At 38.1% G+C, this 23712-nt stretch overlaps 1 protein-coding gene across 1 annotated transcript in view; it reads right to left on the minus strand.

Annotated features, from left to right (window-relative positions):
- Positions 1 to 13705: 13705 nt before the first annotated feature.
- The window catches only part of LOC149222190 (Tetratricopeptide repeat (TPR)-like superfamily protein), a 254732-nt gene continuing 244725 nt past the window's right edge, over positions 13706 to 23712 (minus strand). The window contains exon 2 of the mRNA XM_089385306.1: positions 13706 to 15304. Within this exon, the coding sequence (XP_089241432.1) occupies positions 14054 to 15304 (1251 nt within the window). The 3' untranslated portion in view covers positions 13706 to 14053. The remainder of the gene's footprint in view (positions 15305 to 23712) is intronic.

Genomic DNA, 23712 nt, shown 5'->3' on the forward strand with positions numbered 1-23712 from the left:
TGAATTATCATTATGTGGTTTGATCATGGATAGTCTAGATCTGAATACTAACGCATGATTTACATTGTAAATGTTTTGATCTGGGTATGACTAAAGTTTGGAATAGTTGTGATGTTTTAAGTTAGTATTTGCAGATTTGTACGCAGTTTCGCTTTGGTAAAAGCACGTATACACGCTGGTTTGGCACATCGAAGTAGCGTATACAGTATGAAATGTGATGTGTGAAGTTGCAGTTGGTTCTAGTGGTTGATGCAAAGTTCTAGGTTTTGTTTTGTGTTCTGGTGATTGTGTTCTGGTGATAGTTTTCTGAATGTTTAGATTGATTGATTGTGATTTGCTACAGTGATGTTGGGTTTTCAGTGATTGATTGATTGATTCAGTTGTGGTTGATTCAGAGATTGATGATTAAGTTTCAGTGATTGGTTGATGCAGATGTATTTGATGGTTGTATTGTAGTGGTGATTACATTTGAGCTTCAATGTCACTGATGGGTCCAGTATGAAAATTTGATGAAATGTGGCTTTCAGATTGTGGTGTTGTGTTCCAGGAGTATCCATTCTGAAAATTTATGAAATGTGGTCCCTAAAGGAAGAGAGAAGGTCGTAATCTTCTATAGGCTGGCGCCTACGTACTGGTAAACATATCGGCCAGTACAAAAGCCAAGGGGTTGGAGCTCCCTTCCAGTAGCAGCTGGAAAACGAGTAAAGGTTGGAGCCTTCTGTAGGCTGGCGCCTACGTACTAGTAAATGGATCGGCTAGTACAAGAGCCAGGGGGTTGGAACTCCCTTCCAGTAGCAGCTAGAAAACAAGTGAAGGTTGGAGCCTTCTGTAGGCCGTCGCCTACGTACTAGTAAACGGATTGGCTAGTACAAGAGCTAGGGTGTTGTAGCTCCCTTCTAATAGATGTTGGAGAACGAGAAGAGGTTGTAGCCTTCTGCAAGTGAGTGCCTACGTACTGGTATGAGTATGCAACAATACAAGATTGTAAACAGGATTTTCTTATATTAAAAGAAGACAGTAGCAAGTGGTTTTTGTCCCACATTGGGTTTCCACTTTAAATCTTGGTGTTCATGTGTAGTGCTTATGTGTGATGGTTTATTCTGTTATTATTGCACATGGTTACTGTTTATATGGTTAATGAAGTACTGATGCACTGATTAAAGATCAACATATGATGAATTAACTGAATCATAAGTTTGCTAGATATACACTGGTTGCCTTAAATACAGTTGCGTGTACACGCGAGTTACCTTCATTGAAGTAGCATATATAAATCAGAGTATGAAAAGAAAAAGTTATTGATTTGAATAATACTGATTCATCTCCCCCCCCCGTTCTCAATATTATTTCCAACGGTTTTTGCCATTAAAATAAGATCATAAACACAAAGAAGCAACTTTATAACATAATTGGTCAAGTAAACCCCCCCAACCACCAAACTTGCCTATCCACTCCTCTAATTTGTCAATGTATGTCCCAAATAAAGTAGGGTATAATGAGCATCCTTCCTTGACCCCAATATCACTTCCAAAACATTTTGAAAATCCCTTCTTGGTTCAAATTTTGGCCCAGACTTGGCCATACAACCTATGGAAGACATCCCTGTATTGCTTTGGAATTTCCAATTCTTCCATTCTACTCCATGATCGATGAGTTGATACACATTACGTGTTGCTTCTTTTCACATGGCATATTCATCTTGCTCATCTTCAAACCCTTGTTTGTCCTCGCTTATAAATCCTAGACAAAGGTTCGAAAACGACTTGACTAGCTACTTCTTCACCTTAGCAAGGTTGGACCGCCAACCAACAACACCTATAACTTGTAATGTAGCATTGGTTGCATTTTTTTTGGTTGTTTGGATGGAAAGGAGATTGAACCCCTTCTTGTGTAAAGCTTCAAAATCTCAGCAGAAAGATTTTGTGGGTAGCTAAAATCTGTGATCTCTAGGGTTTCTGCGAACATTATCACCACCTTTGTGGAGTTTTTATTTTCTTGCTTCATCAATAAATATTTTATGGTTCGATGTGTAGGCACGTTTCATCAGTCCCTCCATATTCCAAGTGATCATACATGAGAAACATTTACTCATCAAGATCGTGGAACAGGTCAATCAAGATGACAGATTGAATGGCAATTGAGGGCTTCGTCATACTGGATATTTGCACAAACAAGACATTCAAGAAGTGCTTCCTTTTCCGTTGAAAATTGTTCATGTTGAGACTCAGTAATGGCCATCTTGATTGGGTTTTCATTCCCATCAACACCAAACCTACAATCATTGACATCTGAGGGCTCCAAAGTTTTATTGTGTTTTCCATATTATTCATTAGAATTGTCCATGGGTTAGGGTAATAATAGCATATCCTTTCCTCATCACCCTAAATGTCATTTTTAGCCTTGAACATGAAGGGACCATCAAGATTGTACCTGAAAAATCTATCACTCCCAAGATTCTTAGGAGGCATCTGCTCTGTTCAAATTTCAAGGGTTTCATTATCCAGGTGCAAACTACTAGGTTCAATTGTAATGCCTGGGTACAAACTATTGGCAGCATCAATTTGCAATTTGCATCATTTCATGAGAATAGAGGTGTCCTCATATCTGGCACAATTATTACTAGGGTTCATCATAAGATAGTTATCAAAATGCAAATCTAAAACCTATACCTACTCGGTTCAATGTGAAAATTTCATCTATTTCAATAATTGAAAAATATTCTTCTAACTGGAGAATTGATTATGTAGTTTATTTTCTATTGCAAATATCGAATAAGTTTACTACTGCAATTTTCACAATAAATTACTGGGGAAAATAAAATGTCGGAAATAGGGAAATTCTAACACACACAAAAAGCATTAACATAGTTATTTTTGGACAATTGTCCTCAAAAAAACCCAATGAGGGAAAACCGGTGCAGCAGATGAGGGTTTTCTTATTAATTTTCAGCAGAAAATCCGAGTACAAGAGTTCTGGCAATCTAGACAGAGAAAAAATATTGAGAGAAATTTCTCACTCTCCACAACAACTTCCTGACCCCAATATGGACCCTTTGCCCATACGTTGGTGCCTTTGCGTCACTCTCTGCGCAGTGCTCTCGTGGAATACGCTCTCCCTCACACTGCCTCTTCTTGAATTTGGAAATCTGCCTTTCATACTCTTGCTGCTACCCTCTCTCTCTCACCTGCTACTCACCCTTTGACTCTATCTCCTCAACTGAATCACAACCAACAAGAAAATTGATCTGCCTGGGCAACTGAGTAACTACACTAGTGTGTTCTCCATCTACCTATTGACTTTTTCTTATAATCTTATGTTGGAGCACCAACGGCCAAGATTAAAACATAATCAATGGCCCAAATTATTTCTCTATCGATCTGTGTGAGTTTCTAGAACATTCACACCATGACTTAATTAATTCTGATTAATTAATCATATTTCCTAAATTTAGAATTAGGAAATATTAAAAACTGATTAATAAATCTAATTAAGTCGACTCTAGGTGGAATTTCCAGAAACGATTTATGGGTATTGTTGAATACATGTATTCTAGCCTCTCCACCAAATCTTGTTGCTAGAACACATCCGATGCTACAAAAACTAACACTCCCTCTTAGTGAGGAATGTGTTCTAGCGCTGCAACCCATTGAAGCAATACCATGTCTCTGCACCACCTCCTGTCACGTTGTTGATGTCTGGCTATTGTTGCCCACCAACCATTGCGCAACTCTGATATATGCTACATATGTGTTGTTGTTGAACTGCTGCCAACACTGCATCTGCACTGCAATTCCCTCTCATCTACTGTTGTTGCAATTGCAACATCTGCAACTGAGAACCATCTAAGGTACCCAGTATCTGCTATGGAAACGAGTTCTCCACCATAGCTATATGTTCCCTGAGCTAGATGAACTTAGCTCTCCCTAGAGCTTTTGTGAGTATGTTTGCTACCTGATCTCTTGTGGGAACATACTGCAGCGAAACTGCCCCACGCTATACACAACCTCTGATGAAATGACATATGATATCTATGTGCTTCGACTTGTCATGAAACATTGGCTTCTCAGAGAGTTTTATGCAACTCTAATTATCACAATATACATTGGTTGCTCCCATCCTTTACCTGAACAAGCTCACGAGCAACTTCCTAATCCATTTAGCTTCACATATAGTTGTGTTCATTGCCATATATTCTGCTTTTGTTGAGCTCAGTGCTACTGACTTCTGCTTCCTGCTATACCAAGAAACCATCCTGGATCCAACGTTGAAGTCGTACCCTGAGGTACTTTTTCTGTCCACTGAATTGTATGCCCAATCTGCATCTATGAATCCACATAATCTGACATCATCTCCTCAAGTATATTTCAACCCATACCAAACTGTGTTGTGTACATACCTCAGAATGTGCCTTGTTGTTGCCCAATGTACCCTTTTCGACTCAACCATGAACTAACTAAAGGTATTGACAGCGAAACAAATGTTTAGCCTAGTGTTGACCAGATACATGAGAGACCCAATGAGTTGTCTATACAAGGTGGGGTCAACTTCCTTGTCCCCTGATGCATCTATCTTCTTCCAATTGGTGATCATGGGTGTAGTCATGGGCCAACAATCCTGCATTCTGAATCTCTTTAGAATATCTGTAGCATATCTCCCTTTCCCAAGGAAGATCTCCCCATTCTTCTGCCAAACTTCCAATCCTAGAAAATAGTGCATCAACCCCATATCCTTCATGTCGAATTTTGCTGCAAGGTTCCTCTTGTAGTCTTTTATGAGCCCTAATTATCCTGTCAAAAAGAGATCATCCACATACAAAACCAGAATGAGTGGCTCGTCCTCTACCATTAAATAGTAGAGGTTGGCATCTGCATCACCCTTGACGAATCCCAACTACTGCAAGTAATTGTCAATCTAACCATACCACACCCTAGGTCCCTACTTGAGCCCGTATATGGCTTTCTTCAACTTGCACACGAGTGTGCTTCTCATGAGTTTTGAAGCCTTCGTGTTGTTCTATATACATCTCTTCTTCTATCACCTCATTCAAGAATGTTGTCTTGACGTCCATCTGGTGAATCTCCCATCCCATCTGAGTTGCTAGGGATATAACAAATCTAATAGAGGTATATCTGGCGACTGGAGCGAAGGTCTCCTCATAGTCTATTCCTTCTTTCTATGCATAACCCTTTGCCACGAACCTAGCCTTATACTTCTCTACACTGCCATATGCAACATATTTGATCTTGTAGATCCATCTGGAACTTACAATTGATCTATTTTCTGGCATCAACACTACCTCCCAAACATCATTTGTCATGATAAAACTATACTCTTCTACCATGGCACCCACCCACACCTGATGCTATGCTGCTTCCTGAAAGCTAGAGGGATCTGCAACCCGAGCTACCAAGGCTTGATATCTATCAAGTTGTCTGCGTTGTCTCTTGTCTGTCCTAGAAGTTCCGATAAACTCCTATGCGTCTCTCAATGTCTGACGAACTTCCTCGTTGGCTTTGCCACTAGTGGTGGGAGGTTCAATCAGTTCCTCCTCCTGTTCCTGCTGCTCCGTTAGCTGACAACTCCCCGGATCTCCTATCCCTGAGAAAATACTGGAACTAGTCACTGTACTTGATCCGTGTGATTGTCCTCCTGTTGGTCCCACTAGTTTTCCCTGTTGCTGGACTTATGAAACTTCTACTAATTGATTCTGATCATCTGCAGGCATCTCTCAAGATTTATTAAAAGCTCTGTCCTCCATGAACTTTACATCTCGTCTCACTACAATCTTCCTACTGCTAGGAATGTAGATCATGTATGCCTTTGAGGTCTCGCTATACCTGACGAGGAACCCCTTCTCTGCAGTCTGATCCAATTTACTATGTTTTTCATCTAACACGTGGCAATAAGCTGCACTCCCAAAAATCCTCAAGTGACTTACTTCAGGTTTCTTTCCTTTGAAGACTCCCTCTGGTTTTTTCTTCCCCAATGCTCTATGAGGAGTTTTGTTCTGAATGTACATTGTTGTGTTACATGCCTCTACTCATAGAAATTTGGCCAAATCTTAATCATACAACATAGCGTTCGCAACCCCAATTATCGTTCTGGTTTTTTTCTCTGCTACTCCATTTTGTTGAGGGTTATATGAGTTGTCCATTCTCTTTTGATGCCTTCCTTCACGCAGAAATATGTGAAATCTTTATCAATGTGTTCTCTACCATTATCTGAAGGAAGCACCTTGATGATCTTCCCCGACCTCATCTTTGGTCTTTAAGAAATAGATCCATGTCTTTCTGGAATGGCCTTTTTGAACAATTGTCCTCAGAAAAACCCAATGTGGGAAAACCGGTGCAACAGATGAGGGTTTTCTTATTAATTTTCAGTAGCAAATATGAGTACAAGAATTATGGCAATCTAGACAGAGAAAAAATGCCGAGAGAAATTTTATAAAAAATTTCTCCCTCCACAACAACTTCCTGACCCCAAGATGGACCCTCTGCCCATATGTTGGTGCCTCTGCACAGTGCTCTCATGGAATACGCTCTCCCTCACGTTGCCTCTTCCTGAATTCGGTAATCTACCTTCCGGATTCCTGTTGCTACCCTCTCTCTCTCACTTACTACTCACCCTCTAACTCTTACTCCTCAGCTGCATCACAGCCACTGAGGAAATTGATATGCCTGGGCAATTGAGTAACTGCACTGGTGTTTTCTCCATTTACCTATCGACTTCTTCTTCTAATCTTTGTTGGAGCACCAACAACCAAGATTAAAACATAATCAATGGCCCATATTATTTCCCTTCCGATCCATGTGAGTTTCTAGAACATTCACACCATGAATTAATTCATTCTGATTAATTAATCATATTTCCTAATTTTAGACTTCAAAAATATTAAAAATTGATTAATAAAGCTAATTAAGTCGTCTTTATGTGGAATTTCCATAAACGATTTCTGGGTATTGCAGAATACATGTATTCTAGCCTCTCCACCAAATCTCATGGCTAGAACACATCCGGTGCTACAAAAACTAAAATTCAAAACCATCATTCAAATCTGGACCAACATCATCATACATGTTTCTTGCTAGATTGGATGTTGGCATGTTTATTGATCTTGCAAATAATTCAATTCACTGCATGTTTGGAAGTTGCATAGATGACCTAATAGAGTGTAGATATCTTCCCTTCATTAATATTCAGCCTTAAATTATGAGAAAATTTGATATTGGTACGCCTGCTGGAAGGAGGGGTAACACAGTGAATAGGTAAAACAAAGCATTATAAAAAAGGTTTTTGGTAGTAGAGGCATTTGTTCGCCCCATACTTGGAAAAGGTGCACAAGGAGGACTATTCTTAAACCTTCTCTTGATATATAGAGCTTGAAAGTTCTAACCCATCTCTACAATATTTGCAATGGCATGGAATAGGAGGAATAACATTAAATAGGCTAACTGAGCAAATTGGAACAATGTAAAATATGGGGGGATCTTCCTAAGTTTAGAAGTTTAGGATGTTTAATATTTCAGACATACGAAGGAAGATCTCAAATATGAAGAACCAAACCCAAGCCGCTGAAAGATAAAAAGGATAGGCAGGGGAAATAGCCTTTTTGTACCAGATGTGGGAGCATAATCGCTAGAGTTAGGCACTTCTTCAAGGTGTTGTTTCAAAATTTGCAAGCCAGTAACAAGGAAGCCAGAAATTTGGTACAAGAAAATAAGTTGGAGGTCAGAACCATTCTTGAACACGATAGTAGAGAAATAACAAGATTGAAATGAACCAAAAAATATAAAGGGCCAGGGAAACCCATAGATGTCATGGGGCTGATGCGCTGATGATATTGAAGCTTGGGCTAGGAATTTGGAAGAATACGACAAAGACACCCATTCAAACAAAGACAATTGTGCCACTTTCTATAAGTCTCCAGTGGAAAATAAACAAGATAAGGAAGCGAGAGAAGGGTGTTATGTCTTTGTTGACTCTGCAAGCTCTATTGGCAATGATGTCAACTCTCATATTTGAATTTTGTAGCACCCCTGTTGAAATATGTAACTAGTTTCGGTCTTCATAATGACATATGTCATCATGATTTTATGTATTCATTGTAAAGAGAAAAATAAATTTATTATTGTCATTCTTGAAGCATGGGTTTCATGCACAAGGGAAATTTATTTTTATAGGTCAAGCACCCATTGAGTGCGTCTAGGGCTTGTTATTGAGTCTACAAGTCAATTGAGTCATTGTCATGTATGGAAGACCCTTATGGTCTTCTATACAGAGGGCTGAAAATTACAGGTTGAAATTGCAATCTAAGATTGCAGGTCTGAAGTTGAGGTCGAAGAAGAAATTGCAACAACATCAAGGCAAGGTTGACTTAGTTTGACTTGACAAGAAGAGGAAAGGTTTGACTTGGTCTTGGAGGAGCCTTGGTCAAGGGTCATAGGTCTTGGAATTCGTCATTTGAAGTTCTATAAGAAGGGGAGAGTTCTTGTGGTTTTTCTTCTCAAGAGGAGCGGTTTTGGCTCTGGATGATAGCCTATATCTTATGTCCTCTTGTCTTATTGTTTTTTATTATTTTGGTAGTTGTTTGATGATAAGAACACTAATTATAATCCAGTGAAAGAAGAAGGTAATCAAGTTAAGTAAAATACATCACAAGCAGTTATCAAAGTAAGAGAAATCACCTAATCTAGCTGCCATAGATTTATGGTATCAGAGCTAAGGTGACAAGACAAGGAAAGGCAGCTTGTAGAAGGACCATCAAAAGAAGTATCAAGAAAGATCAAGACATCAAAGAGGACACCGAACCATCAAGAAGGATACATAACGGCTGAGCACAAGGATATTATCAAGAAGGACTAACCCACTCATTATCTTGAAGGGGGAAACTAAGGAGTATCAAAACCCTAACTCATTCAAAGAAGGGTTCTACACTTGAAGCATCCTTGGGAAGATCTCAATTATCATCACAAGGAAAGAAGACCTCAAGGACCCTACCTCCACTCAAAGGACTACACATTGAAGCATCTTGAAGTCTCTACATTCAAGGGAATTTCCATCATCAACATCTGGGAAATCAAAGTGATCTCCCTCTCATTAAAGAAAGGATCACCTTTCAAAGCATACTTGAAGGAAGACATCTTCTATTATCAAAAGGGCATCAAGTTGAAGATATCATCATTAAGGAACATCTTCACTTGACAAGTAAGTATCTTTACATCTATGTATGAATCTACTATCAAAATGACTTCATTTTGCAAGGAGAGCAAAAAATTGGTTGGGTCATCAAATTTCCTTGCATGGAAGAAGAGAACATATTTGATCCTCACAGAAAATGGAGTCATTGGACATGTTAAGGGTTCAATCACTAAACCACTAAAGGAAGAAGCTCAAGCTCTAGCGAAATATATGAAGGGGGAAATAAGGGCTAAAAGAATCCTTATAGAATCAATCAAGGATTCCCTTATCCCTTATGTGACAAAGTTGGAAGATTCAAAAGAAATCTATGATAAGTTGGTAGAATTGTTCTCCATAAGTTGATATCTTTGAGAACCGAGCTATATAAGATGAAAGTATCAAGGGAATAAGGGATGGCCTCATATCATATGAGGGTGTCACAAATAAGAGACCAACTACAAGAGTTAGGGGAAATAATGTCTGACAAAGGAATGACCACAGTTGTCCTCAATGCACTACCTGATGAATGGGGCAGCTTTGTATCAAGCATTTATGGAAAGAAGGAAGCCACCCCATTCAGTGAACTTTGATCATTATGTAAGTTGAAGAAACTAGGTTGAAAGCAAAAAGTGATGTGGGATCAAATGAACAAGTTCAAGCATTTGCTGCCATGGCTAGGAGAAAAGGGAAGTTTGGTAAGTTTGGTCCTCAAAAAAATGAGAAGATCGATATGTCAAAGATCCAATGCTATGGATGTCAAGAATATGGGCATTTAAGAGAGATTGTACGAAACTCAAGAACGACAACAAGAAAAGGAAAGAAAGAAATGAAGCCCATGTCACGGAAGAAGTGGAAGAATCTAAGAAGAAGAAATCAAAGGAAGAAGTGAAAGAACTCTACTACGGCTAAGATAATCTCCTTCACTTATTTCTTTTCATTTTTGTAAAAGATGGCTATCATGGTAGGAAGCATTGTAAGTATAATCAGATGCATCATATTAGAAGATGGAATCATATTAGAAGCATGTGATTGAAGCAAGAATTTATGACATCATTATAGAAGTTTGAAAGGATAATTGAAGTAGAAGTCCACATGGTTGTAACAGTGACCATAAAAAGGAAGTAGCTCATGGTAACCACATTGAAAGCATAAGTAGTATATATGGTTGGAAGAAAGTCATCTAGCATGATAGAAGATAGAAAGAATTCATCATAATACATCATCATTAGGAAGGATCATTTGTAGGATGAGGATAATCAAGATCCTGCATTGGGATCTTCATTAGAAGGTTCACCTCTACTTAGAAGAAGCGTCTCGCTCATCATTCCACCTTATGTGGGATTTATGGTTTAGAAAGATGATGATATAATGACAAAGAAGTGCATGTCAAGATAGTTCAAGCACTTTCAAGCAAGGAAAGAAAGTTGTTGAAGGAAGTCTAGATGACCAAAAGGAGAAAAGTGGTATGTATATATTTGATAGATTGAGTCGTGTCATCATATAGTTGTAGCATAGCATGGGTGAATGCTCTATCTCATGAGCATGATCAAATAAGAAACTTCTCTTCCTTTAAAAAGATGCAGGAAGGCATATACTTTGAACTAGTTCACATATTGACAAGATGAAATCGACATAAAATGTCCTCATATGGAATACGAAGTGGTTGAAAAAGATGCAAGAACTATGTATAGAAGTTCCTGGGGAGTAATATGTGAAGCAAGGAAGAAGAGTTCATGGTAGATGCAACTACAGTCACATAAGATAAGATAAGTGATCAATATCTGATGACTAGAAGAATTAGCTATGACATCTCCATGGAGAAGGTATGATAACCTTAATAAAGTCTGTAAAGGAAGGAGACCCTTGACATTTAGAGTCTTGGGATGTGTTTATGAATGTGCAGGATGTTAATGTTACAAGAAAGCAGATGTCTGATGAAAGGCCATCATAAAAGGTAACTTTGATTTGATGTTCATTTTGACTTTTGAACAGCATCTGGCTAGTTTAATACAGGGCTACCGAAAGGGAGTTGTAGATGTCACCTACAACTAGTACTCATGAGATTGGATGGAAGATCTTGAAAGAAACATGACTTGGAAGAAGTAGTTGTATGAAGGAAAGCCAAATGTGCACTAGAAGATCACTTTTCGATGAAAAAGAAGAATGACATGACTATTGGTTCAACCCTATGGTTCATTGAAGGAAAGCCGTCTCCACCAAAGAGCAGATAGTTGTTGTTGGTAACAAGTCCCTAGTTAAGAGGGAGCTTGGACAATTCCCTAGATAAGAGGGAGCTTGGATATAATCCTTTTATAGGAATGAGTATATGTTCCTAAATTGAGAGAGAGATATCGACACGTCATTCTTGTCTTCATATTATGAAGAAAGAATGGAGGATTGGGTAAGCATCTGAGATTGATTATGATACTCTTTGAGGATGTGGTAGGGCATCCAATAGGTACGAGTAGTCGAAGAGGAAATTTCTTCAGGGTGTGTTATTCCAAGATAGGAATCGTCCTAAAAGAACATACCCTGTGAACACCCGGGTGGGGTATGTGCCTTGCGAGACAATGATGATGGTGTCTATCAATTATTGGTCTCATCAAAATTGAGCTCGGATCTTGAGGAGAGATAGAGTTGTTGGTCAAGGCCTTGCTATGTGACAATGTTGGTTGATATGATGAGATGCTCTAGCATAAGCTAAGGAAGTAGCTTATGAGATGGCCTACCAATCCGACATCTTCTTATGAGAATTATTCAGTTTGAGAATGTCCAAGTACCTTGTATGGACTATGAATACCTCCCTAGTTAAGAGGGAGTGTTGAAATATGTAACTAGGTTTGATCTTCATAATGACATATGTAATCATGATTTTATGTATTTGTTGTAAAGAGAAAAATAAATTTATTATTGTCATTCTTGAGGCATGGGTTTCACGCTCAAGGGAAATGTATTTGTATAGTTCAAGCACCCATCGAACACTTCTAGGGCTTGTCATTGAGTCTACAAGTCAATCGAGTTATTTTCATGTATGGAAGACCCTTATGGGCATGTTACATATTGTAAAGAAAATTTAAGTCAAAAATAGAGTCAAAGACTCTCCAAGACCTTGTCAACATGCAAACAACAAGTCGGCCTCCTAGAGATGACATGTCGGCCTAAAGAGGCTCTCAAGAAGCCTATATATAAGAGGGAAGTCGACCACATTTGAAGACTATCCAAGCAGCTTAAAACAAGTTCGATCAAGCAAAGAGAAGAAGACCTAAATCAGCGAAAAAGAAGATTCCAACACAGAAGAATTCGACTTTTGGAATCTGTTTTTAGGCCATCATTCTCACACGTGCGAAGGAGAACTAGGGCACATTAAGGTGCAACAAGTTCAGATTGCAGTTGTCAAAGAGAGCCGAGTTTTGGGTCAAAAAGAAGTCTCCCTTGCAAGCCAAATTGATAAGGAGAAGAAGTCATCTCAAGCGAAGGAGAGAGGAGGACAAAATCACCATAATTCTCTCACACGTGCCACCTAGGGTTTCTGCAGCAAGGGCTGAAAACTGCAGGTCAAAATTGCAGTCTAAGATTGCAGGTCCGAAGTTGAGGTCGAAGAAGAAATTGCAGCAGCATCAAGGCAAGGTTGACTTGGTTTGACTTGACAAGAAGAGGAAAGGTTTGACTTGGTCTTGGAGGAGTCTTGGTCAAGGGTCATAGGTCTTGGAATTCGTCATTTGAAGTTCTATAAGAAGAGAAGAGTTCTTGTGGGTTTTCCTCTCAAGAGGAGAGGTTTTGGCACTGGCTGATAGCCTATATCTTGTGTCATCATCTTATTATTCTTTATTGTTTTGGTAGTTGTTTGATGATAAAAACACTAATTATAATCAAGTGAAAGAAGAAGCTAATCAAGTTAAGTAAAATACATCATAAGCAGTTATCAAAGTAAGAGAAATCACCTAATCTAGCTGTCATAGATTTCTCAACAACCCCTATACCAGACCAACTAGTAATTGCATGTTAAGGTCTAATTATAGTTCTAATGCTTTTGATAAATTCCTGAGAATTTAGTCTAAGCAGCATAGAGACATGATACCAATTATCGATCACTCATTTCTGAAGGCTGCAACCAGAAGTTTGGTGCTTCTGGGTTTGAAGCAAACTATAACCACCTTGTCGCACCACCTGATGTCCAAAACTATTTTGACAAAATTTGATGAGTCAGCATAGCAAGCTCAAGTTCAAATTCGCACGGCTATCTCCGAAGAAACCTTTTCAGTCTTGGATTCAAGTGCCAACTCTTGCGAAAAATCTTTTGAGGTTTGGGACCAATATGTAACGCACCCCTGTAAGTATAGCCAGGGGTACTCCATCTGTTTGTCTATTTTACTATAATGAAAAATATAAAATATTTATCTTTGTTTTAAAATATCAAAGAGACTACTTTGGCCAATGGCCTTGCCCAAATGCAAATAGCTTGTAATATACAAAATTGAATATTATAATAATATTTCTTCATAAAATTGAATGTTTTCGGTTAGACACTAAGGAATGTGCATATATTTCCCATTCCATACAACAACAACAAAAGTACATGTGTTGCATCTTATACATGTCAAAATATAAACTGATAAGGCAAGTGGAATTTATGTGAGATATCACCTGAGAAGAACATCGGATATGAGCAAACCTAAAATTACATCCTCATTATACATCCAAAAATGGGAAAACATCCTGTAGAGAAGATGGTAGCGAGGACAACAATTTTTGAGTATATTCCATAATTTCAAAAACTTAGATTTCATCACTCTCTTCTTGCTTTGTCTTGCACCTAAAATGTGGCTATTCACTGTTCTTTCTATTATCCAAATCCATAATAACAATATTACATAGCTCAAGGATGTGATTGTTCTGAAAGCTTGACAAGATTGTACGTTTCAGAATCTGGCCTCGCACCACCCAGAATCATCCTCCTGATAAAATTATGTGGGCATATGTTTGCCTTTACGTATGATTTCAGTAGAGTATTGTGCACAAAAGTGTATCTCCTATATTTCGATTTCCTGATATCTTTAAAAAACATTTCTGCAAATTTTACATTGCCTCTGTTCGCAAACATCTCAACAATTAAAAGAGTTGTTTCAAGCCATGGTATGGATAGTCGTATCTGATTGGTAGCCAGTAAATTTTCTGCCACACTAATAGTCTGTAAAGCTTCATCTACTAAATCTGATTTTAAGCACCCTAAAATTAAATGTCGATATGTTATAGCATTTGGCTTGCAGCCTACAGCCTGCATCTCTGTAAAAATATGTGAGGCTTTCTGGATTAGCCCATGCCTTCCATAAACAGAAAGAATTGCATTAAAATGTTCGGTCAATTTTACACCTTTTATGGACATCATTTCCTTCCATATTTCTTCTGCCTTATCAATACAATTTATCTTCCCAAATGCTTCAATTGCCTGTATGTAGCTTTTACTCCTAACCTGTGGAAGCCTTTCCACAAGCTCCCATGTTCGTTTCAGCTCTTCCTCCTTCCCCAAAGAACCATATAATGAAAGAAGTATTTCAAGCGTTGACCAGCTCCTATCTTTTCTGGCCTTCTCAATTGCTTCTGTAAACGACTCTGCCGTAGTGTATAATCTTGCTATGGTATAAGCATTAGCTAATATGCAATAAGTTATCTCATTAGGTTCAATATTGGCCTCCTTCATTCTATCAAACACATTTTGTATCCCTTCAATGTCATGATCCTTTGCTTTTATCTTCAAAAGGATGTTGTAAGTGGATGAATTTGGAACCACCTCATCTGCTTTCATCTGAAGAAGGATGCTGGGAATGCTTTTTCTGCGAGCCAAAGAGTCATAGAGCAAGATCAAACGGTTGTAGATCATGGGAGCGATAGGCAGACTAAGCTCCCTCATCTTCCTCATGTGCTGCATTGTTTTTCTGATGAGTCTTTTTTCCACACAGGCCATTACAAGGTTGTTGTGCAGAAGCTCATTTTGGAACTCGAGAGGAATATGCATAAATAACTTTTCTGCTCCATCTATACCATGCACTTTTGCTGTAAATTCAAGAAGATACGAATGGTCTATCTCTTTTAATTTGTACGGTCTCTCCCTTACAACCCACTCTGCTACCTGGGAAAGGTGACCACATTGCATCTAGATGAGCTACATGATAGTAACTTTCATAAATGATAATGTTCTGCACATTCCCATGTACATACATTGCTTAAAATTTTTCTTCTGCTGAAATAAATTGGACGTTATTATTGTGAACATTGAATAAATGCCAGTGAAAAAAACTGATCAACATTTAAATCCACAATTTCAGGCAACAAGCTATATTTTCATTAGAAAATCTGTCATTTTTCTTACTTTTGAGCAAACAAAACAAGCCAGAATGGACCTTACAATATCATGAAAAGGGTGGATGATCTCAACCACATGCTAGGAGATAAGTGGGATATGGAATTTAATCCACATAAAAATACTTCTCTTAATGGAATTATCTCATTCAGTACAGCCTTAACTAACAGAACACCCAAATATCTTTTTCAACCATGCATGAACGGAGATATCAAAGACAACCATAAAAGTTAATTACTCACCACTGTATGTCAAGGAGCTCTTCTCTTTTGAGGAGTATTTAAAGGTAAAAACCAGCATGCGGGACACAAGGGGAGACCAATATTCCTATGTTTGTAGGCAAACTTAACACCACCTCACCTAAGGGATATTTGGACCATGCTTCAATGCTTTTCACAATAAAAATTGCTCAATCAAATTGCTGGAAGAGCTTTGAGGAGATTACTGGTACATAAGAGAAAAATATAAAGAATTAAATGACAAAAAGAATTGGAAACCAAGCCGGATATGAAAAAAAAATTGCTAGTCAAAGATTGACAATTTCGGTTGGAAACATAATCCTTAGGGGTTATCTAAATTTGCCTTATTCACTTGAGGAAGGCAAAAAACCTCAAGTAAACACTAACAGTCATGAGATGTCCAAGCGACCTCTTGGAATATGCAACAAGGATCAGAAAAATGTTGTATTTGTGTATATCTTGTGAATAATAAGTATATGACACTTATCTGTAAATGATTTTCTCGATGCCTGAACAGCTTCCTGCCTTTGTTCCCTGATCCTGCCCATCTCTGCTCCCAACCCTCTGTCACCTGCCAGCTCCCATGACCCCTCCAGAGTCCTCTGCGGGGGGGGTGGGCTGCAACATCCCCCTCTGCCAGAACCTGCAGCTGTGGCCTTTCTTTCCCTTGTCTCCTCCCTCGGTCCTCCCATCAATTGGCCCTCAGTTTCCAAGTTTGTTAAATGCTTGGACTCCATACCTGAAATAGATCTGCTCCCTTCCATTCCCTGCAAGGTAGCTCTATCCCTTGCCAAGCGAGGTTTGGTTAGGCAGTTTACCGGCCTCTTGCCCTCTCCAAAAGTGGTGCACAAAAGGATAGAGCAAACTGGTCTCCCAAAATCAAGGGGCAAATCACTGCTCGCTTCTATGGAAGGGGGTTTTATACCTTCTACTTCGAAACTAAGAAAGATAGAGATTTAATCTTCAAAAAAGGGACATACTTCATGGATTCGAGAGGTCTTTATTTAAATTGATGGACTCTAGATTTTGATCTAGAGCTTGACATTCCTGATGCAGTGTCAGTTTGAGTTCGTCTCACTCACCTTTTGCTTCATTGGTGGGGAGATGACTTAGTAAGAACAATAGGAAATGCAATAAGAAAATACACAGATCGAAGCAAGCAAAAGGAGAACATGCATGCTTGCTCAAGGATCTGCGTGGAGGTTGACTTAGCCAAACGCCTTCTTGAAGCCATGAAGCTCAAGGTTGACAACTGGTCGCACATCCAGCAGCTAGACTACGAGCAATTTCCCTTTAAATGCAAGGTATGTCATGAATATGGCCATTTTGCCAACAGCTGTCCAAAGCAATGAGTAGCAAAACCTCAAGAGCCCAAAGAGGAACAATGGGAAACAGCTAAACGCAAAAACAACAACCCCAGCAAAAATCCAAACAAAAATGGGCCATTACATCCTACTTTTAGCCCTTCGGCTCCCCACTCAACACCTTCCATCTCAGCCTCCATCAAAGCCAACCTCTCGGCCCATTCAGGAGCCTCCACTCCTAGCTCCTCCAACACTTTTGAAATCTTGGCTAACTTACCTTCAGATCCAAATCACCATCAAACCACAACCACCGAACAAGAAGAGGCGGAGGTTCCAAAAGAACAAATCCCCTCAATCCAACCAAGCAATGATCGCCAAATTGTTGTTCTCGAACAGATAAGTAACATCCCTCACCCTATTTAAATCTAGAAGAAAGTTAATGGCCCAAGCGTCGGTGCATGATGGCCCCACTTCCCTTTTCTCCAATCCACACCTTATCTCTTCGACTCAATCAGCGCCCACCTTTGTTGGCATTCTATCCAGAACAAAGGCTAAGGAAACCGCAACGCCCCCAGAAGAATCACGAAGAAGATTTGGAAGAAAATCCAATAAAGAGGTACGCGATGAAGTAGCACAGAAAGATATGGCAATGGCCATTCAACAACCTATTGACTCATTTTTAGGGAAAGGACAAGCACCGAAAGAACCTTAGGCCCAAGCAAGGAGAATCAAGGGCTCTACCACCAAGGAAAATTTTAAGGATGGATATTTATCTTAATGTTTATAAACCTTGGCGAATCTTACTAGTCCCCAGTATGTGAAATGTAATGTGTTTGGTGATATTCTTCTAAGAGTATTGAAATTTATAATGATTTTATATATAGTCTCTATAAAATAATGGAAATTTTTATGGTAAAATAATTTTATCATATAAAATTTGGGCGAATAATTTTTTGGAAAAATGGGAATTGGCGAATCTTTTTTTTGGAAAAAGCATGAAAAATTAGCCCCTAAAATTTTCCATTTCTGCCACCCCTTCTCAGGGTAAATAAGGATTTTGGTCTCCTGGAATTGTAGAGGCCTAGGGACTGCTTCAAAAATAAGCACAATAAAAGATCTAGTAAGATCAAAAAACCCACAACTCTATTAATCTAGGAGACCAAATCCAGTGAGGAAGAAATGGCATCTATAATCAAGAAAATTGGCAAAGATTTGAAAGGAAGAGCAATCAACACGAGAGGCACTTTAGGAGGTATATGCACAGTATGGAACCACACGATATTGGATATTCAAAACACTCACCGGGAACAACATTGGATAAAGGCAGCTTTTTAGAATAAAGAAAATGGGAAAACCTTCTCAGTTTATAACATCTATGCCCCATCTCACTACAAAGATAGAGCAATGTCGAAACTCCTTAGCACAGATTCAAAAGGTGGCCATTTCGCTATACTTGTAGGCGACTTCAATCTAATAATGAATAGTGAACAAAAAAGAAGGGGTCTCTACCTCCCTAAACTAATTAGAAACAACTTAGAAAATATAATGGTCAATCGCAGTCATATGGACATCAAACCAAGGCCTGGCAAGTTCACCTGGAGCAATAGATGACTCAGACCTGGTAACATCAAGGAATGGATAGATCAGTTCATAGTTCACACAGATCTCATAGTTGGATTTGTTACAACATCCTCAAAGATACTAACAATAGCAATATCAGATCACAAACCTGTAAGCATAACTTTCGAAGAAAGAGAAAATTTTAGCCCTCTTCCTTTCCACTATAACCCCCTTTGGTCCAAGAACAAGGAAGTAACGTCGTTGGTTGAACAAGCTTGACACACAAGAATAGATGGCTCACCAAGCTTTGTATGGGAATCGAAACTCAAGCTTGTCAAGTCTGCTCTCAAGACCTGGGCAAAAAATAGCTATAGAGAGCCAATTCAGGAGAAGCGCTCTCCAAAGAGAATTGGACAAAATACAATCAAGACTAGAGAATGAAGCTGAGACAAAGGAACTCCAAGCATAAGAAAAGGAGCTCTACTAGAAAATCTATCAAATAAACAAAAGAGAGGAGGAGGACTGGAGAATCAAATCAAGAAGCCTCTAGATCTAGGCAGGAGACAAAAACATAGCCATTTTTCACAACCAATCAAAGGTTTGAAGAAACAAAAACAATGTCAAGCCTATCCACAAAGAAGGGAACATATTAATTGAAGGGGCAGAGAAGGTTAAACAAAAATCCTATTAGCATTTGAGCAGGCTCCTAATCGTTGACACAGAGCTAGCTGATTATGAGGAAATACTAAGTCCAACCCCAAAAATAGTAATAGCAAAGCAAAACGCTATCTTAATCAAGTCGATAACTAAAGAAGAAATGCAAAAGAGAAATTGGGGTGTGCAGCCTGACAAAGCACCAGGACCTAATAGTTTCTCCATCTCTTTCAACAAATCCTATTGGGAGCTCATCAAGAAAGATCTCCTAAAAATTATTCATTGGGCACAAAAGAAATTCAAAATTGGGGGCAGTAACAACTCGACTTTTTTAGCCTTAATACTCAAAGAAACCAACCCTTCCTACTTCAACCGCTTCTGCCCAATCCCATTATGCAACTCCTTATTGATTTTTGTGTAGCATCGGGAGGTATTCCCGCATGCCAAGAGGCCTCCTAAGTTGGCTTAGAAAAATTATGGAAATCAAAATAAAATAAATTTTACTTTTTGGGTTTCATGCAGGCTCAAAAGGGACAAGTCGGCGACTAGGCCCCGCCATGAAAGTGCGTGTCCCTTGGGGTAAATGCACCCACTCAACTTGTATATATACACATGATGTGACACTTCATTTGTCTCACTCACTCATCATCTCTTATATAGAAGACACACATGGGAGCAGAAAAAAGATGAAATGGCTTAAAGTTTGGACTTGGTTTTGTTGAGAAACCAAGTGCTAGATAGTTTAATGCTTGATTCCTCTTTCTTGATAAGTACTTGTGAATGTTAGTTATCTTCTTATTACTTTTATGTTCTCTTCATCAAGCAATTATACAAATGTTCAAATCATAAAGATTACAATGAGACAAAGAACACCAGAAATTAGGCTCCAAGCCAAGGCAAAACCCAACAGTCCTTCTCTTATAGAATTAGATCAAAATGAGATATCTAAGACCCAAGACCAAGACCAAAAACTGCCACAAAGATTCAAAGTCAACCCTCCTCCAAGTCTCCTCCAATCAAGTCAAATTCAACGAAAGTCAACGCCAGTCAAACCCTTTAAAATCTTATCAAATCACAGAAAATTTTGGCCCTACACTAGGGACCGAATTTCGGCCTTGTAATGACCTCAGAAAATTCACACGTGTGAGTAGAACTAGTGCAGAAAACTCGTCTTCTCTCTCTCCTTTGACTTCGGTTGTCTTTTCTTCTTAATTAAGTGTAGAAATGGTGATGATGTGATGATGAATGAATGATCTTCCAAGAGGTCGAGTTGACTTGTATATATAGTTGTCCAAGAGGGTCAAATACGTGCCACATAGGCCGACTTGTCCAAGGAGGGCCGACTTGGCCTTTGTGGGACACTTTGACTCAATAAAATTCCTTTTCTTTTCTTACAAATGTCCAAATGGGACTTGACCCATATACATTTTCTTTTTGACTTGTAATAAATTTTGTTTTACTCTTTTGACTCTATAAGCTTGAAGAACATGCTTTGACCAAAAATAAAATAGTAATGAATATGATAAATATATTAATGATGAAGTTACATTACATTATGAAGACTAACACTAGTTACAATTTCAACACTCCCTTAACTAAGAAGGTGAAGTCGCACAGATTGTCACAACAACGCTCAGACCAGGGGCTGTCACCCTGATCCCCGATCTCTTCGTTTAAGCCATCTCCCGAGGCTAAGGGGGGTAGACCCTATGGGACAAAGGAAGAACAATTGTGGACCAGTTGGGTTGGGAGACACAGCAAAGGAATTTAGCACCTGATTGATTTTAGAAATTAATGTACCAGTGCCTTATGGAGTTAATGATTAGATAATTGTTTATCAAATGCTGTAGAAATATGAACTTTGTAATTCCACTATTAACAATCATTTATCATCAAATAACCCAAACAAAGATTAGTTTTACCAAATGCGAGGTAATCGATAAATGCTCAATGCCTTAACAATATTTCAGCAATTAAAATTCAAAGATTAAATGCTTTAAATAGCCACGCAATTTTAAATATTAACCAGTTATCACTTTCATATAGCTAATCTTCAAATTAACATTTAAGTATGTTTAACCACATAAAAATGATAAATATTAATCCCACATCAAAAATCTATTAGCCTTAGCGAAATACACCAAAATGTGGAAACGTGACAAAATATGCTAAGACTAAATGCAACACAAAAATATTTCAAAAAAAAACAACTTTTTATGATATATATATATATATATAAAATTTTAAGATTAAATCAAAACCAAGTCTAAATAAATAAAACTTAAATCTAAATAAAAATCTAAACTATAAAACAAAATAAAAAGCCTAAGGATTACCTTTTTAATGCTTTTTTGGATTTTTTATTTTATTTATTCTTTTTATATTTAACAAAAAAAATAAATCTAATTCTAAAAACTAAAACCTTATTCAAAATTAAAATTCTCTTACTAGAATAAAATGGAAATTAAAATGAAACTTAAACTAAATTAAACTAAAGATTAACTTAGAAAAGTCAAAATTTAACCTAACTCCTAACTATATAACGCTTAAACAAAATCTAAATAGAACAGAACATAATAAAAAAAAATCGAACTCTATTTTAAACTAAATGAAATCTAATCAAAACTAAAATAGAAATCAAACCTAGAATCCAACAACTAAACTTACCATACGCATATCGAATTTTTATCTGCATTTATTGTTTGCAGGTGCTTGACGACGGCATGAGAAAGAATGCGCGGATGAGGGAAATGACTGCCGAGAAACAGATTTGCAGGTTGACGTTAAGGGCAAGGGAGTTGTGGATAGGCAACATGGAGCTCGGGTGTGCCATCGTGAGGGAGGAGCTGAGCTGAGGAGTGACAGTATGGAGCCACCAACGCAGAGAGCCACGGGTTTGCAGATGCGTGGAATGGCGAAGATTTGGAGAGGATACGCAAGAAAGGAAACTAGTTTTAGCAGTGAAAAGAAGCGAAGTTGCTGCAGGTGAAGAAATGCGTGGATTAGGGGAAGAACCAAAGTGAGAGAAGAAGGTTGCGGGTGGAGCAGCGATAGAAGTTGCGGATGAGTGCTTCGATGGCAGCGTTGGAAGGTTTGCTGTGCAGGTTGAAGGGAGCAGCAATGACTGCGCGGAGAAGTGAATACGCAAGTCTTGTGCAGGCTGAAGGGAGCAGCAATGACTGCGTCCTCTTAAAAAAAATCAAATTTTTTTTGCAGCAGTAAAACCCCAGGCAGCAGTGAATATTGAAAACGCAGGTAGCAGACCCATAATCCAAAAAATTGATTGAAATTTTAAATCCTTCCTGCTCCAGATTGCCTGATAGAAACCCTGAAAAATTCTCAAAACCTGTACCTGCAACCTGAAAACAATGAAAACAAATAGCCAGAACCTGAAAATGCAAAAAATAAATGAAACCATAAAAACCCTAAGAACCAGCTAAATAATTACAGTAATTGCAAATTAAAGGCTCTAAATAGCCAGATTTGCCATTATGCCACAGAAATATTTTCAGAATTTCAAACTTAATGTGAGGTGCTTCAGAAAACCCTTCATGCATCTGCAACAAAATTTCTAATGATAAGCCCGAAATTAAAACTGGCTGGGCTCTTTCAGAAAACGCAATCCGGGAGTTGGCTGGTTCAACCAAGAACTTCCCCTAACACCCGGTAAACTCAAAATTAAGGATATCCTGCATAGCTTAAATCAACCATTAACATAGAGGGAGAAAACAACAGAGAAATTCAGATCAAATGGAGATACCTGCCATTATATTTCAGAAATTAAACTACCATTCAAACCCCAGAGATCAGACAAGATGCCTGTGCCTAAATCAATCTTCATCAAGCTATCATCAATGGCTGAAAATAAAATTATGCAGAAAAATAAAACATCTCACAGCATTTCCAGAAGAGTAACACCAGCAAGATTTTCAACCCCAAAGTCTTTCTTTATTGCACAAAAAAAATGACTACAAGAGAGCTTTCTTTAGCACAAGACTCACAAATTGAATGATCTCAAATGACCCCTGACACCCTATTTAAAGGAAAATTTCCCAATGGCTAGTTCAAGTGATCCATGTCAAAATGATCTCGACCGTCGATGAGGATCAAAATTTCTTTTAATCTCATCCGTTGAAATTTTAAATGCATTTTAGTATAATAAAAAATTAAAATCTTGCATTTATTTCCTCAAAACTTTGACTTATCATTATTTTATTATTTTATTTTATTTTTCAAATTTTTATTTATTTTTAAAATTTATTTTATTTTTTAGTTATTTTCAATTTCTTAAATTTTTAGTTTTTAATTTTTTATTATTTATATCTTTTATTTTTTATTGTTTTTTATTTTTTATTTTTGGATCCTCGAACTTAGCCTTTGGAAAAATCACCTAGGACCTAGGACTTAGGACTTATGAGGG

This window comes from Pinus tabuliformis, chromosome Q, assembly GCF_031772625.1.
Source record: "Pinus tabuliformis cultivar Carrire ecotype Pingquan chromosome Q, CPIR1, whole genome shotgun sequence".
Lineage (NCBI taxonomy): Eukaryota > Viridiplantae > Streptophyta > Pinopsida > Pinales > Pinaceae > Pinus > Pinus tabuliformis.